This window comes from Hemitrygon akajei, chromosome 12 (genome assembly GCF_048418815.1).
Source record: "Hemitrygon akajei chromosome 12, sHemAka1.3, whole genome shotgun sequence".
NCBI classification, from domain to species: domain Eukaryota; kingdom Metazoa; phylum Chordata; class Chondrichthyes; order Myliobatiformes; family Dasyatidae; genus Hemitrygon; species Hemitrygon akajei.
In genome coordinates, this window is record NC_133135.1 from 66,194,754 (window position 1) to 66,212,033 (window position 17,280).

The following is a 17,280-nucleotide window of genomic DNA, read 5'->3' on the forward strand; positions in this document are numbered from 1 at the left end:
ATAGATCAAGAGCAGTATCTTAATGTGATATTTGGTTCACCCAGCTCAGGCAGAGAATGACTGAACCTCTTGATCACCATGTATGGTTCCATTCATATCAGAGACTGTATACAGTATACAACCTGAAGTTCTTACTCTTCACAGACATCCATGAAACTAGAACCCCAAAGAATGAATGACAGAAAAAGCCCCCTCTCCCCCTCCTGTACGCAAGCAGCAGCAAAGAATGAACCCTCCTCTTCCTTTCCTGCACTTATTTCAGCAGGAAGCATCAGTATCTATCACCCACCAGGTGGGCAGTAGCAAAGCCCCCAGGGAGAGCCCATGATCTGCAGTCCAACAAAAACTATTATTCACCCAACAACTCGACATGCCTCAGGTGTTCACCCTCACCTTTTCTCACTCAACAGAGAGATGTTGCCCCATTCCACAGCGAGAGAGGAGACCAATAAAACAAAGGACTCACTCTTACAATGTTACAGTCTGCCGTGTTGCGTTTATTCTGAGTTTCTCTAACTTGAGAATTGGCACAAACTCTTCCCCCACCATCGAGAGAGAGTGAGGGAGCGCAATTGCCCAAGTGCAGAGACCTCCGACAGCCACATCTGTCTCCGTGATGTTCCGTTCCCCCGCGATGCCACAGTCGGTGACACTGGCATGGAATCAGTTTGTCCATAGGGCTGCAGAGGCACACCCTGAAGGCCCTCAATGACCAAGCACCTTCCTGGGGATATTGACAAACGGATAATCGATGAGATCTGGGAGCGAGAACTTGTCCCCCATGAAGAACCACAGTTTGATTTTGTGTCATCACTCCTGATGTGTAGGAATGCAGATGGAATCTATTCCAGAAGGATGATCAGGATGGGTGGGAAGGATGATTTCTGAAGGGTATTAGCAGTGTGAAGGCACAGATGAGCAGCCACGGGGAAAGTTGGACTAAATGGTAACCAGACCAGAATCAGAATCTGTGTCAGGTTTATTATCACCGGCATCTGACGTGAAATTTGTTAACTTAGCAATACATAATCTAGCAGAGAGAAAAAAATAATAAATAAAATAAAATATGATAACAAATAAACAAGTAAATCAATTATGTATATTGACTAGATTTTAAAAAGTGCAAAAACAGAAATACTGTGTATTAAAAAAAGTGAGTTAGTGTCCAAAGCTTCAATGTCCATTTAGGAATTGGATGGCAAAGGGGAAGGAACTGTTCCCGGTACAACTATAGAAGTTTTTGAGTGTATTTGTTGACATGCCAAATCTCTTCAACTCCTAATAAAATATTACTACTGTCTTGCCTTCTTTATAACTGCATCAATATGTTGGGACTAGGTTTGATCCTCAGAGATCTTGACACCCAGGAACTTGAAGCTCCTTGCTCTCTCCACTTCTGATCCGCTATGAGGATTGGTACGTTTTCCTTTGTCTTACCATTCTTGAAGGCCACAATCAGCTCTTTCATCTTACTGACATTGAGTGCCATGTTGTTGCTGAGGCACCATTCCACTAGTTGGCATATCTCACTCTTGTATGCCCTCTTGTCACCACCTGAGATTCTACCAACAATGGTTGTATCATCAGCAAATTTATAGATGGCATTTGAGCAATGCCTAGCCACAGAGTCATGTGTATATAGAGAGTAGAGCAGTGGGCAAAGCACACACCCCTGAGGTGCGCCAGTGTTGATTGTCAGCAAGGAGGATTGTTATCGCCAATCCGCACAGACTGTGCTGAGGAAGTAGGATTGAAAGGAGAACAGGCATTGCCTATGGAGAGCGATTGACAGCACTGACGTCTACTGCATGCAGAGTTGATAAGTTATCTGTGAAAATAGGCTGAGAGACTTTATCTGAAATGTGAGATCAAGGATGGAAAGGAGGTTGTTGAACTGTTAAACCAGACTGTAGTTAATTTCAGTTGATCATTGACCCTCATTTTATCTCCTCTGGTAAAAGTTTTTTCACTGCTATTCAGAGGCTGATTCTATAAAGGGAGGCTTTTCTGCAGAGGCATCAACTGACCCAGTGGCCATGATTCACATTGCAAGTCTAGTGATAATAAAGGGCATCATAGCTTCACATGACCCATGCACCTTTCAGCATGGATCACTATGTAGTAAGCTATGTATCGCCGATCCACACTGACTCCATTCTCCCCAGTTTCTTCAGCTCTGCCGACATGGTTGGAGGGCGAGAGAGGATTCACAGGAGTTGATTCCACAGCTCCATCTGCTCTCCTGGTCAGTGCATAGACTGATTACTTTTTAAAGAGTGATTGAATATAATCTCTTTGTTTATGGGCTTTTTCTCATTGCATGAATGCGGGCTTTCAAAGTATTCCCAAATACATAATTAATAAATCAGTTGAATGGATGTTTGGTTTTTGAAATGAGGAGCGGCTGAGTGAACAAAGTCTTCTTTGAAGTTTGGTAAAACAAGAGATCTTACTGAAAACTCTGACAGGGCTCAACGGGCTGAATACAGGAAGGATGATGTTTTCCCTCGGCTAAACAAAGATTTGGAGTCTCCAAAAAGGAGACAAACCATTTAGGACAGAAATGAGAAATCTCTTCACACAAAGGGTGGTGAATCTTTGGAAGTCTCTACCCGAGAAGGCTGTGGATGTTCAATTAATGTGTTTGTTCAGAATAGATTAAAGAATACTATGGAATCAAGAAATATGGGAATGAGGCCGGAAAATAGCTGCAGTTTTGTTTGTTCTGATATACTGGTTGGCTCTGTTTAAGGATTGGAAATAATGTCAGACTCAGTAATAGGTTAACTAGTAGATAAAGAGGAGAACATAGTGAAGGAACAGGTTTATTTATATGTCAGTGAAGGATTCTGATTTAGTTATGATGAAGAATAAAGTCTCTTGATTCCAGAGCCATGAGAGGAATGCCTTTAGGATAAACTTTCAAGTGCTGTGAGGTTTGTAGATGTTTTTTGGTGCTCTGGACTTTCATTGATGGTAATGAACTGATAGCACAAGGCTGAAATAGTGTGAATTTTTTCACTTGTCTAGAAACACACTAGGAAATAAATGCCCCTAATTATTCACTGGCAACTTGTAGAGATTAAATGCTGAGAGCACCTCATTTTTTACAGAGGAATTTTCAGTCAAATGACATGAATTTATTAGATTTCAAAAAGCAGACACGAGGAAATCTGCAGATGCTGTTATTAATACAGTAGATAATCCGTCTCCAGAGATGTAGGATCGCTTATACTCCTAGTTTAGCATTCTCGAAAATTTCAAATCCATGTACTATTTTTTAGGATTAGCAGAAGAAAGGCAAAGCAGTAAATATAACTGAGTAAACTATTAAAAACAGTCACCGAATGTAATGAAGTTACATATATAATGGAAGAGTGTTGGGTGGAGATATGTCTTTACCAAAGGTGTGAGGCACTCCTTTCCTCCGCTAGCCTGCAGGTCCCCCTTGGGCAAGGTGTAGCACCCCGCCCCTAGTCAGGGTCACGTGAAGCCATGGAAGCAGGTGGTGGATGGTCGTATGAGCAGCTGGTGCTTACCACGTCCCGGTTGTACAGCTACTGATGCCAGGCAGTCGCTGTAGTGTATTGATAATGACTGTGGTCACCTGTCTTGTAAAAACACTGCCCAGAAGAAGAGAGGCAAAACAGTTGGGTCTGTAGTCCTTGGAATCTTAAACAAAATACCAAGAGACCTTCTTCAAACATAGGAACCCAAGAAGGTTTGGCAGGGTAGATGCTGAGGCATTATCGCATGAGAGAGTTCCCTCTTTCCACTCACCTTCCACTCCTAGGAACTTTGCTGCTCCCTCATCCCTGTTCCACAACTATGTCTAGAAAATGGAGATTTTTAAAAAAATGTTAATTAGGAGATGTCAACCCGCCCCACCCCCACCTCAACCCCATTGTAGGTGTTTCCATGTCTCTACTATCCAGCATTGTATTTTCCCTACTTTACCAAACCAATACTGCAAGACATTCTATTCAATGACTTCTGAAAGAAACTGCACAGTTTTACTTCTAAACAGATACTTCCAAGAAGTTAGTGAATGCAAATTGTCTCACTTGCCTATCTCTTTAGACAAGTGATTCCACGTTTGGTTCTATGGTTTTGGTTTGGAACATGTGCTGAATTGTTTTAATACTAAGACGGTGGTAATAATAGGTATTGGTTTGACTAAACAATCTAATTTTGTCAGAACGATGGGAATAGTTGTATTATATAACCATTCGTAATCCGTGTAAATCTTCTCCGGTTTTGTGCTATATGCTATTCACTCCTTTCTTAGAAATGCAACTGAAGAAGGAAGTCCCAGTGGGTTTAAAGGCTTGTGTCCATGCTGCAGACACAGTGATCCGTGTGGTCTGTTCTGAGGCTGAAAATAGCTGACTGGAAATACCAAATGTTACAGAAGTCAAATACGTATTTATGGTATTTTGGAAAATTGCAATGACTGAAGTTTTAGTCAAAGCTTTTACCTGTGCATTGAAACCTCTCAGCATTTATCCATGACTCATTCCTCCCCATCTGATTTCTTGGTAATGTCATCTTCCGACATGAGATCACCAAAGGATGATAACACCTCCAGCCTTTGTTGCTTCTCTCTTGAAAAAAATACATGTCTGGTGTGCAATTTTAGATAAGCTGTCACTTTGCAACTGCACACTGAATTGATCGTTGCCTCAACTTTATGACCCCTGCCACAAACTTCATTCTGAAACTGACAGTTATTGCCATATCTCACTGCATAAGGCTGTTCAGACCACCGTGTATTCAGCTTCAGACCAAGCTTTCAATCCGAGTATTCTAGAACCACAAGTACCCACTTCAACACTGGTCTTCTCCATCTTTAGACTAAATCTATTTTAGTTCTCTTTCAGCTGAGCTCCAATATTCCACCAGTTCTTCCTGCAGTATGTCCTGCCCACCATCGTTGCTGATCATTATAGCTCACATGGGATTCGAGTTACCCTGCTTCATAGTGAATGCTGTTAGCTGAATCAGAAACCAAGACTCCACCTTGTGTTTAAATATTGCCACTTATTTTTAATCTTTGAGTGTTGATTACAAGTAGAAATTACACAGAATCATTCACGAATAAACAGGGCCAGAAGTATATTCTGTTGTACGCTGTTGGTCCTTTAATTAAGCAGAATTTAGTTGTGACCGCAACCAACTCACCAGATGCACAATAAGACTTGTAAGTTCCATTGTGGTTAATGTACCACAAGCAGTTTTAAAGTGCCCACATTTCTGATGGCCCGTGAACAGCTTTTCCAGCATGGTTGAAAATCTGGACACCAAACCATTTGCTAAAACTGCAGAGACAAGCTTATTCATCTGTTAATGGGAATGTGCAACAGCTGCATTCTTCACCAAGGTTTCTAAGATTGCATAAAAGTTACAGCAGATAAATTGCATTAATTTATTTTTGTAACATTTTAGTAAATCTTGTCATCTCAGTTTGCACTGGTAGAGGACAGAAAGCAGTCAATGAGCTGAACAGAGAGAATGAGCTAAGAAGGAGTAAGTTGGGATTTACAGTGGGGGGGGGGGGGATGCAGAGACAAGAAGGTTCAACTTTAGTAAATGAAAATTATTTTTCAGCTTGCTCACATGTTCCTTCCTTTCTCTCTGTGAGCACACTTGATTAATATTAAAGCTGATTATTAACAATTTTTGTTTACCAAATCCTTCTTTTCTACTGACCTTATCTGATGAGAGAGAATGTTTCTTGAGCTCCTTGAGAATGCTCACTGCTTTCTGAACCACTTCAGTAGACATAAGCAAATCACTGGAAAAATTTCTAGTCCTGATGAATGGTCTCGGCCCGAAACGTCGACAGTGCTTCTTCCTATAGATGCTGCGTGGTCTGCTGTGTTCCACCAGCATTTTGTGTGTGTTGTGTAAAGATTTCAACAGTTCCATTCCATACCCCCCACCACCGCCACCACCACTAGATGGCATGCTGAGTTCCTCCCCAATACATTGTTGCTGCAGGTTCCAGCACCTGGAGCTTCTGGTGTTTCCACTTCATTAGCCCAAGGCTCCATTCTGAAGTTGCAATTTGGAATCTAGTGGGAGCCTGGCCATTGGATTATCAGGGACAGAATGGGAAAAGAGGCTGCAATAGCTAAATTTTCCTCTGCAGCCTTCACATGAGATCAGAGATTGAAATGTAGAGTGATTTTTCCGCCCAAAAAAACATTCTATTTGTATTTTGGATTTCCATCATAGAAGATATTTTGATTTTCCTTTGCTGGCCTATTAGTGTTAGGAGTTTGCTTCCCAGAGGCTGGACAACATAGAACTTTTAAATTGTTATTACAACAATTGTATGACAGTACTTTTGATAATATTTCTTTCTCCTTGCCTCTTAGCTTGGGTGACCCTGTGATAACATAACCCTTTTCTGTTATACCCAAATTTTGTTGAATTTGGAGCTGTGAATCAAATTGTAGTCATTAAAACTTGCAGAGATTCGATACTCTTATGTCTTTAGGATTGCTTCAATAAAATATGTAGTGATAACTGTCAAGTTTCTATTTCCTTATGTTAAATGATGCACTGATACAAAGATTAATGGATAATATAAAGGCCGCCTTTAGTTCCTGTGCCTAGATTGATACCAAGCAGTGAAGATCAACAAACTGCAAATGTGGGAAATCTGAAATAAAATTAGAGGAGCTGGAAATACTCACCAGGTCGGTCAGCATCTGTGGAAAGTGAAGCAGAATTAATATTTTAGGTCAAAGATCCTTCTTTAGAACTGGGAAAGAGTAAGTGGCAGCTGGAATATTACATGTGAAAAACTAATTTGTAATGAATCATTGATGTGTTATTGGTGAAGTATAAAATATCAAGCAATGGCTTCCTAACTTAAATAGACCAATATTTTATAATTTAAGAGGTTAATTTTGTTTGCCTACTTTCGCTTGCAGCTCAGTCAGTTTCACTGAATTCATCAAGCCACATTCTGCTAAGACAGAATGTCAGAAGATTTACAGTTCCCAGGTCATCCAGGTAGGTCAGAACTTTTATTTTTTCAATATTTGATGCAAATTAATTTCAGTGGTGTCACTGGTGTCAGGGTAAATAAATGCATAAACCTCACAAACCATACAGAGGGATGGGAATGGAAGGTGACTGTCAGTTTAATCTTTCTACTGATTTCCTTTCCATTCCATCACTTACTTCCTGAAGCTGGTGTCAGGAAACATGGAGAAGGCTTGATCCATGCGCAGAACAGAGATGATTTAGCAGTGAGCGATAACTTCAATAAACTGCAAAATAACATGCTACAATGGGCCACAAAGCAAGAGAGATCAGATATTTAACATGGCAAGGCAGCAAGCTAACTGGAGGCTAGGTGCAACTGGTTGAGGCTGCGAACAAGGATTGTGGTTGAGAGTTGGGTTTAAATAGGCTGTAGGTGATGAGTTGGAAATGGGTGGCAGGTGGTTCCTGTTATCTGGGTGGAGACTAGGAGGAGCCTACATGTGAAGGCTCAACAGGGAGCCCTCCACCCCAAACAGCTGGCCCTAGCGATCCATAATCTCTCCTCTGGGCCGTACCCCTCCCAGTTGACCAGGTACTCCATATCCTGTCCATGATGGTGTGAATCCATCAACTGGTGAATCAAGTGCACTAGACCACCATCCGCCATCTTTGGTTCCAGGTGTGGGTTGAGTGGTCTATGGACAACAGGCTTAAGGCCGGACACGTGGAAGATAGGTGTGATCCTGAGGGACCCTGGCAGCTGGAGACAGTCAGTGACTGGGTTGATATGATGGGCAGTCTTAAAGGTCCCAGTGAATCAGGGTGAGAGCTTCCAGGAGTCAGTGCACAGGGGCAGAACTTGGGTGGACAGCCCTTGGTTGGAGTAGTCTGGCTGAGCACCAGCGGCTGTAGGTACAGATCGCAGCTAGGATGGTCTTCCTTGTCATCATCCAAGCATTCTGGCAGTGGTGAACCAGAGCCTTGGTGGACAGAACCTCCACCGTTGGCTCCTCCAGCGGGTGGGGGTAGCAATTGGGATTGGTAGCCATGAAGTACTTCAAAGAATGACATAACCATGATGGAGGAGGTGTGTAGATTGTGGGATAGTTCAGGCCAGAGCATATACTTCTTCCACATGGAAGGACTAGAGGCAATGAGGTCTTGCAGAAACTTTTCTACTTGCTGATTAGCTCTAACTGTCCATTGGTCTGTGGATGATAGCCAGAGGACAAGCTCACTGAGGTGCAGAGGAGGGAGCAGCTGTCGTTGGAAAATTGTGAGCCGTGGAGGTGGTCTGCATGATGCAGAACCAGGTCAGGTGACTCAGCGGCTGATGGAAGTTTGGGGAGAGCAATGAAGTGGGTTGCCTTGGAGAACTGGTCCATCATCATCAGGATCACCATGGCCCCACTGAAGGGTGGCAAACCCATGAAGAAATCCAAGGCGATATGTGACCACAGGTGTTGAGGGGCTGACAGGGGTCGCGGGAGCCCAGAGGATTCCTCATTGGAGGAAATGGACTGTGCACATTGAAGGTAGGGAGTGATGAACTGACATTCATCTGCGATCATGGTGGGCCATCAGAACCAGAGACCACCGTGCACCTGGATGTCCAGACAGGGGTGAGGAGTGGTCCCATTGCAGAGCACACAGCCATTGGCACATACTTGAAGTCGTGGGGTGTGTTGGCTACACCAGCCTCGAGCAGTAGGGCCTGGAAGATCTGGTTCTCAAGATCCTAGACAATCGAGGCAAGGATCTGCAAGGATGGAATAATGGGTTGATCTCAGTTTCAGCTCGAACCGTCATGACAAGGCATCCACTTAGTGTTTTCTTGGAACTGTGTCATTAGGAGATGGTGATATTGAATTGCTGGAAGAAGTGGGCCTGCGAGCTTGATGTAGGTTGAGTTGGAATATCTGTTGTGTGAATATGAGGTTCTGGTGATCAGTACAGACCAGGAAGGGCTCGGTGTTTCCCATCAGCCAATGTCTCCATACCTCCAAGGCCAGTTTAATGGTGAGTAACTCCCTATCTCCTACTTGATAACGGCATTGTGTAGAGTTGCACTTGCGTGATTCATTAGCAAGAGCAAATAAAAGTAAGGCAGAGGTAAGCGGAGCTGTCTTTGTTGGAGTGGACAGTATTAGAATGGGGATTTGAGGCTTTAGCTCTCGGAGGCTTGAGTGAGAAAAGACACAAAGCTGTGGTAGATCTTTTCAGTTTATTTATCGTTTCCTTCCTTATAGCTGCACAGATAGAGCAGTAGGGAAGTCAGACAGGACAGAAGAATAATGCTCTTGTGGGATGTGCGATGGCAGGGAGACTTTTGGTGTCTCTGACAGCTTTACCTACAGGAAGTGCAGCTTCTAACACTCCACGCTAAGGAGCTGGAGCTGGAACTGGATGAACTCTGGGTCACTCATGAGGCTGAGAGGTGACAGATAGAACATATAAAGAGGTAGTTACACCCAAGGTGCAGGACACAGAAAACTGGGTAAAAGGGGTTAAACAGCTAGTGCAGAGCACCTCTTTGACTTTCCCCCTCACAACAGCTAGACCATTTTGAATACTGTTGGGGGGGTAACCCAACAGAGAAAAGTCCCAGCATTAAGTCTCTGGCCCTGAGTAGGGCTCTGTGGCTCAGGAGGGCTGGAGGAAGAGGTGAACTGTCGTGATAGGGGATTCATTAGTTAGGGGAACTAAAGGAAGTTTTATGGACAAGTACAAGATTCCTGAATGGTATGTGGTCTCCTGTGTGCCAAGGACCGTGACATCTCAAATTGAGTCCTCAGCATTCTTAAGGGGGAAGGTGAGCAGCCAGAGGTGATGGTCCTTATAGATACCAATCACATAGATAAAAAGAGGAGTGAGGTTCTGCAAAATATTCAGGGAGTCTGGTGCTAAGTTAAAGGACAGGACTCAGGATTACCACGTGCTAGTGAGGCCAGAAGTATGAAGATCATGCAGTTGATCACATGGCCAAGGAGTTGGTGTAAGAGGGAGGGCTTCAGATTTTTGGATCCTTGTGCTTTCTCCCAGGGAAGATAGGGTCTGTGCAGAAGAGAAAGTTTGCTTCTAAACTGGAGGGGACAAATACCCTAGTAGGAAGGTTTGCTAGTTCTGCATGGAGGCATTTTTTTTAATCGAGACGCAGCATTGTATAGGCCGTTCTGCCCTTCGAGCCATGTTACCCAGTAACCCCTAATTTAACCCTAGCTTAGTCATGGGAAAATTTGCGATGACCAGTCAATCTACCAACTGGTACATCTTTGGCCTGTGAGAGGAAACTGGTGCACCAGAGGAAAGTCCACGCGGTCACGAGGAGAACGTACAAACTCTTACTGGCAATGGTAGGAACTGAATCTGGGTCGCTGGTACCATAGAACGTCGTGCTAACCACTATGCTATCGTGCTGCCTCTAGAGTTGCAGAGGATGGGAACCAGATTACCAGAGCCAAAAAGTTGGGGGGAGATCTTACATGGATTTCTTTGCATCTGTGTTTACGTGGGAGATGGTCAGAGTCAATAAAAGTGAGGCAAAGCAGCAGTGAAGTCATGGACCCTATACAGATTACAGAGGAGGAGGGGTTTGCTGTCTTGAGGCAAATCTGGGTGGATAAATCCCCAGAGCCTGACAAGGTGTTCATAGGACCCTGTGGGAGGCTAGTGCAGAAATTCCAGGGGCCCTAGCAGAGATATTTAAATTATCCTTAGCGACAGGTCAGGCACCAGAGGATTGGCGGATAGCCAGTGTTGTTCCATTGTTTAAGAAAGGCTCTAAGAATAAGCCAGGAAATGATAGGCCATTGAGCCTGACTCCTGTACTGGGAAAGTTTTTGGAAGGTATTCTAATGGACCAGATATGAGTATTTAGATAAACAGGGTCTAATTAGGGATAGTCAGCAGGCTTTGTGCATGAAAGGTCATATTTAACCAATCTTATAGAGTGCTTTGAGGAAGTTACCAGGAATGCTGATGAAGGCAAGGAGGTGGATGTTATCTGCATGGACTTTAGCAAGGCAAGGTCAAGGTCCCATTGCACAAGAAGGTTCAGTCACTTGCCATTCAAGATGAGATAGTAAATTGGATGAGAATGGTAATAGATGGTTGCCTCACTGACTGGAGGACTGTGACTAGTGGAGTACTGCAGGGACTGGTGCTGTGTCTGTTGTTGTTTGTCATCTATTTCAATGATCTGGATGATAACGTGGTTAACTGGATCAGCAAATTTACATATGACATCAATATTGTGGGTGTAGTGGGCAGCAAGGAGTACTATCAAAGCTTACAGCACAATCTGGACCAGATGGAAAAATTGGCTGAAAAATGACAGATGGAATTCAATGCAGACAAGTACGAAGTTTTGCACTTTGGGAGGACCAGTAGGGCACTGAAGAGTACGGTAGAATAAAGGGATATGGAAAAACAGGCCCAAAATTCATTGAAAGTGATGTCACAAGTAGCTAGGGTCATAAAGAAAGCTTTGGCACATTGGCCTTCGTAGATCAAAGTATTGCGTATGTGAGTTGAGATGTTGTGATGAAGTTGTATAAGACATCGGTGAGGCCTAATTTAGAGTATTGTGTGCAGTTTTGGCTACCAATCTACAAGAAAGATAAAATTAATATTGAAAGAGTATAGAGACTAGAGAACCTAAGTTAATAGGGAAGTTAGAACAGTTTAGGATTTTATTCCCTAGAACATAGAAGGTTGGGTGAGATTTGATAGAGGTATACAAAATTATGAGGAGTATAGATAGGGTAAATGCAAGCAGTCTTTTTCTACTGAGGCTAGATGAGACTACAACTAGAGGTCATGGTTTAAAGGTGAAAGATGAGATGTTTAAGGGGAATATGAGGGCAAACTTCACTCAGAGAGTGGTGAGAGTGTGGAACAAGCAACCAGTGCAAGTAGTAGATGGGATTTCAATTTCAACAGTTAAGAGACATTTAGATAGGTACGTGGATGGGAGTGGTAGTGAGGGCTATGGTCTGGTTGCAGGTCAATGGGGCTACACAGTTTAAATGGTTCAGCATTGACTCGATGGGCCAAAGGGCCTGTTTCTGTGCTGTAGTTTTCTATGACTGTAAGAAGGCACAAGGGTGAGTCATCCCATCTGGTCCTCGCTGGGAGAGGACAGCCTGGAACCCACGTCCAATGCATCTGTCTCTACCACTGAGAGTCTGCAGGGGATTTGGATGCTAGAGAATAGGAATGGTAGTGAAGCATCTCCTCAGAATCAGAATCATCTTTAATATCACCAACATGCATTGTCAAATTTATTGTAACACATAGTATTATAAAATTTAAATTACAATAAGTAGTATTTATTTAAAATATTCAATAAGTAATGCAAAAAGACAGGACTGAGGAAGTATTCATGGCAGAGGGGAAGAAGGTACCCCCTTGTGCAATTGGATCCCAGTTTCCCTCACTTGTAGATTCCAGTCAGTTCAGGTTGGCAAAAACATCTCCTCTATGATCTCCATCAGCACAGGAGTACCACAGGGATGTGTATGTAGTCCCCTCCTCTACTTGCTATGACTGTGTGGCTAAGTACTGCTCCAACACAATATACAGTTTTGTTGATGACACTACTGTTGTGGGCTGTATCAAATGGGTGATGAATCAGCTTACAGGAGGGAGATTGAAAACGTGACTGAGTGGTGCAATAACAACCACCTCTCACCCAACTCAATAAGACCAGGGAACTGATTGTAGATTTCAGGAGAGGAGGTTGATAGGTTATCGATTAGTCAGGGCGTCAACGGCTATAGGAAGAAGGTAGGAGAATGGGGTTGAGAGCGACAATAAATCAGCCATGATGGAATGGCGGAGCAGATTGGCTGAGCCAAACGGCCCGATTCTGTTACTATGTCTTATGGTCTTGGTATATCAATCCATTTGTGTTCACTAATATTAGTGAAGAACAGTTGTAGAGGACGGCATAATTGAGCATAATTCTGTTTTGGTAGCTATCTCAAGGTTGTCACTTGACATTATGGAATGAATTAGTTGGATTTGCATGCTTGCAAAACGAAGTTTAAAATTTTTGGTATTTAGATGTTTTCTCAAAATCTTTTTTTTTTGAAGCCGACATCAAGTTGTCTGAGATGCGTGCCAGTAAGGACGGAGCAAAGCAATCCCCATATTCAGTGGAAACCCCCTACGGATTCCACCTGGACCTGGACTTCCTGAAATACGTTGATGACATAGAAAAAGGAAATACCATCAAGAAGGTTTACATCCAGAAGAAAACCAAGCAACCAAAATATAGCACATTGCCTAGAAATTTCAGTATCAGCAATACTCAATTCTCCTCAGCCGATTCTCATTCTTGTGGAAGGTATGGGGACAAATGCAAGATCACTTCTTCCCAGGCACCCAACAACAGATGTAAAGGGGCCAGCAACCAGGAACTATTTAAAAGTTCTCTGTGTAACTATGAACCATCATTATCACAACCTAAACTGTATGATTACAGATCAGGAAAGACTTTATCTAATGCCAGGGAACGTTTTGTGGAGAATGGACTGTCTCCCCACAGCTGGATAAAACCTCCCCTTCTAAGGGCATCTAGTGCGCCAGTTTATTTCAAGGAGCAGAGTTCTGAAGAACAACATCAAAGACTTTCCATGTCCCAGCAAAAATTAGACCTATCACAAAATTATGGCTTCAGTACACTGGGCAATGCAGTTATCCAGGAGAACTACACCATCACTGAGGTTGCACCACAGTTAAGTGTGGAACCAACTGAGGTCCGTCAGCTACAGCAGCAAGTAAAAATTGTTCAGGATAGAAGCAATGAGATGGAAGAGCAAGTAAAGACCATTACTGAACTTAAACAGCAAGTACTTGTGCTACAGGAAGAAAAAGAACAGCTCTGTATTCAGTTGAAAATTCATCAGAAAGCAATGCAGACTTCTGTCCTGGAGAACAAAGTTGATCATAATGGAGACAAAACCAACTATGTCACAGCAGGAAACCAAAACAGTTCTTCAGTCATACCAGATGGAACAGAAACAGTAGGAGGACAGACATCACTCCGAAGCAAAAGTATAGCCTCTGAGTTCCTCAGCTCGGATAAAAAATTCCAAAGTGAAAAAGTGATCAGCCTTGATGATCAAGTTCAACTTGTTTCAAACGTTACTGTAAGTGTAAAAGAAAACCTTGATTTCGGTACCCATGAGGAAATCTTTCTGAACTCTTGTGTTGTAGAAGACAATGAAAACAGATCGAGGGATGTGGGTATTCAAGTTACCATTGGGGATTTGGGGTTGGTATTTGTACCACACTCCAGCACCGAGTTTTCCATTAAAGAACCGGGAGCCATACAGGAAAATCAGCTTAAAGGTAGAGCTCAAGAACTTATGTTGGCAGAGGAAACCGTAGTCCCCAAGGATAATAGAAATATTGTCTCCTCAAATAATCTGGAAGATCCAGCTGTACACTTTGAAAGGAAATGTACACAAGACCAAACTGAGGTACCCGGTACAATTACCCAGCCTAGAAATCAAAGCAATCTAGGTATCACTGAAATTGAAGCTGGACTCCTTGAACCAAATGAATCAAAACAAATGTGCAAGCAGGATATCGAGCCAGGCCTCCAACCGGTCACCAGGTCAATACATCGTGAAGAGTGCGGTACAAACGCAACACACACAAATTTAATAGAGACACGCAGTGTAGGAGTCTGTACAGATCACATCGCCGTCAGTAATGCAGGTGTTATGGCAATTGTTGAAACAAGTGAGAAAGCGACAGATGCTACGGTCCGCGCATGCAGCAAGGCCATAGAGACTGACCGTGACTCATCACTGCGCTGCATGTGTCACGTAAGCAGTAGCGAGGTAAATAAGGACTGCAATGCGGTGTGTGATGACAATAGTGAGAGTGGTTCTGAGGGTCTGAAGAACATTGAGAGCAGTTCTGCTGCTGGGAGCAATGCTAAGGATAATGACGTAGAATGTCCAGTTGCTGTCAAATGCCAAGGCAGTGGGTGTGAAAAATATGAATCCCAAGATGCTTTCCATGACTTCCCTCAGACTGAATCCCAGATGATTTCAACAAAGCCTGAATTGGCCCAAAGTATTAAAACAATAGAGGGTCTTTTATGCAAACAGCAGTCTTTTTTGGAGCAGAACTACCCTGAGTTGGCACAGAACTTCAAAAAACTTTGTTCGAGTATAGGGTCCCTCAGCATTCAGCTGATAAGTTCTCTTCAGCCATCGACTCCATCACCTCCCGTGCTTGATCAATCAGAAAAGAACTCTGCTAAAAAGAATCAATCAGAAATGAACTCTGCCAAAAAGGAGTGTGAACCAGGTAAGATCACTCTGACTAAATTACATAAATAACGATAGATTTTCATTCAAATCAACTGTTCAAGTAAATGCTCTAGTTGTCTCTTTCAGTGCCCTTCTTTCCTTAATGAGGTCTAGTTCCATGGGAGCCTGTTCATAATTGTCAATTGACCATTCCTAATGTGTGAACTTTGCTGCTGTAATGTTGCCAGACTGCTTGATCCCAGGAAGAATCACTTTTACTCTGCCTGGTGAGTCATCACTGTGGATGTCACCACTCCCAGTAAGTCCCATCGCAATTGTTTGACCTAAGCCTACTAAATAAGCATCCCAACAAGCAGGTCGACATAAAGTAAAGTGGTGGAAAATAGTGCATAAATAGCAATAAACTGCAACTCAATTAAAATAAAGTAAGCTGGTTAACTTAAAATAAGACAACTAAGATTAAGATAAGGCAATTAAAATAAAATTAAAATAATTTCAGCTGACCAGCAATAACAGTGGAGATTATTCAAAAATTAAAAGGCTCACGTGTAATACCAGGTTTGAAGAAGCTTGAGATCAAGATTAGCCTTAATTGACACATCTAAGTTGAAACAAAGAGTGAAATGTGTTTCCATCAACAACCAGCACAGACTGTGGTGGTGCTGAGGGCAGCCCACAAGTGTCACCATGTTCCGGCAGCAACATATCACGCCCACAATCCACTCACCCGTGCGTCTTTGGAATGTCGGAGGTAATCAGTGCACACGTGGTCATGGTGAGAACATACCAGCTCCTTACAGAAAGCAGTAGGAATTAAACCGTTTCACTCTTGCTATAAAGTGTTAGGCTAATCCCTCAGTTACCATACCACCCCTCCGTTTCTGTACCTCACCTGACCCCCACCCTCCAACGCTACCATCCCATATTATACCTAAAAGAACAGATTATTAGGTGGTTTTTCTGGGGCTCTGTTCTTTGGTTGGGATGAAACTCTGTCGATTTTGCATGTTTTACATTTTGTATACTTATTATTCACTTAAATTTGCAAACAACAGTCTGGAAGAGAAATTTTGCATGTGATCGATGGCTATCCTCTTGCTAATTTTACTATTCTCTAATTATACAACAGAAACAGACCATGGAATGGCAAATTCTGCAGTTGTAGGTATCTGAGGTATTAAAATCAACAGAAATTGTTACAAATACTATAAAAGTCCAGCAGAATCTGAAGGGAGATGATAGAAACAATTAATATTTCAGGCTGATGTCCTTTAATCAGAACTGGGTCTGGTGAAATGTCATTGGCGTGTTACAATGCATATACCTGTTTTATTATAGTAAGGACCATTCACCTAGGTATTCCTTGTTCTTGCACACATCTCAGCCTTTCTTGGATATCCTTTAATTTCTTCTCAGTTGCTTATCTGGTTTCCTTTAGAAAACATCCAACTTTTCGCCTCAACAACTGTTGTTTGATAGCAACTTTATTATTGCTATAACTTTAAGAAAAGAAATCTCTCCCTATTTTGCTGGTGGAGCACAGCAGGCCAGGCAGCATCTATAGGGAGAAGCACTGTCGACGTTTCGGGCCGAGACCCTTCGTCAGGACTAACTGAAAGGAAAGATAGTAAGAGATTTGAAAGTAGGAGGGGGAAGGGGAAATGCAAAATGATAGGAGAAGACCGGAGGGGGTGGGGTGAAGCTGAGAGCTGGAAAGGTGATTAGCAAAAGGGATTCAGAGCTGGAGAAGGGAAAGGATCATGGGACGGGAGGCCTAGGGAGAAAGAAAGGGGGAGGGGAGCACCAGAGGGAGATGGAGAACGGGCAGAGTGATGGGCAGAGAGAGAGAAAAAAAGAGGAGGGGGAAAAACTAAATATATCAGGGATGGGGTAAGAAGGGGAGGAGGGGCATTAACTGAACTGAGAGAAGTCAATGTTCATGCCATCAAGTTGGAGGCTACCCAGCCGGTATATAAGGTGTTGTTCCTCC

At 42.9% G+C, this 17,280-nt stretch overlaps 1 protein-coding gene across 3 annotated transcripts in view; it reads left to right on the top strand.

Moving 5' to 3' along the window:
• Positions 1-17,280, top strand: part of LOC140737135 (KN motif and ankyrin repeat domain-containing protein 4-like) — a 103,026-nt gene that overhangs the window by 51,923 nt on the left and 33,823 nt on the right. For 2 of the 3 annotated variants that reach the window (XM_073063330.1, XM_073063328.1), the window contains exons 2-3: positions 6,942-7,023; positions 13,096-15,327. In XM_073063330.1, the coding sequence (XP_072919431.1) occupies positions 6,990-7,023; positions 13,096-15,327 (2,266 nt within the window). In that variant the 5' untranslated portion in view covers positions 6,942-6,989. Of the gene's footprint in view, positions 1-2,113; positions 2,246-6,941; positions 7,024-13,095; positions 15,328-17,280 lie in introns of those variants that run through there. The other variant, XM_073063329.1, reaches the window with a different exon arrangement.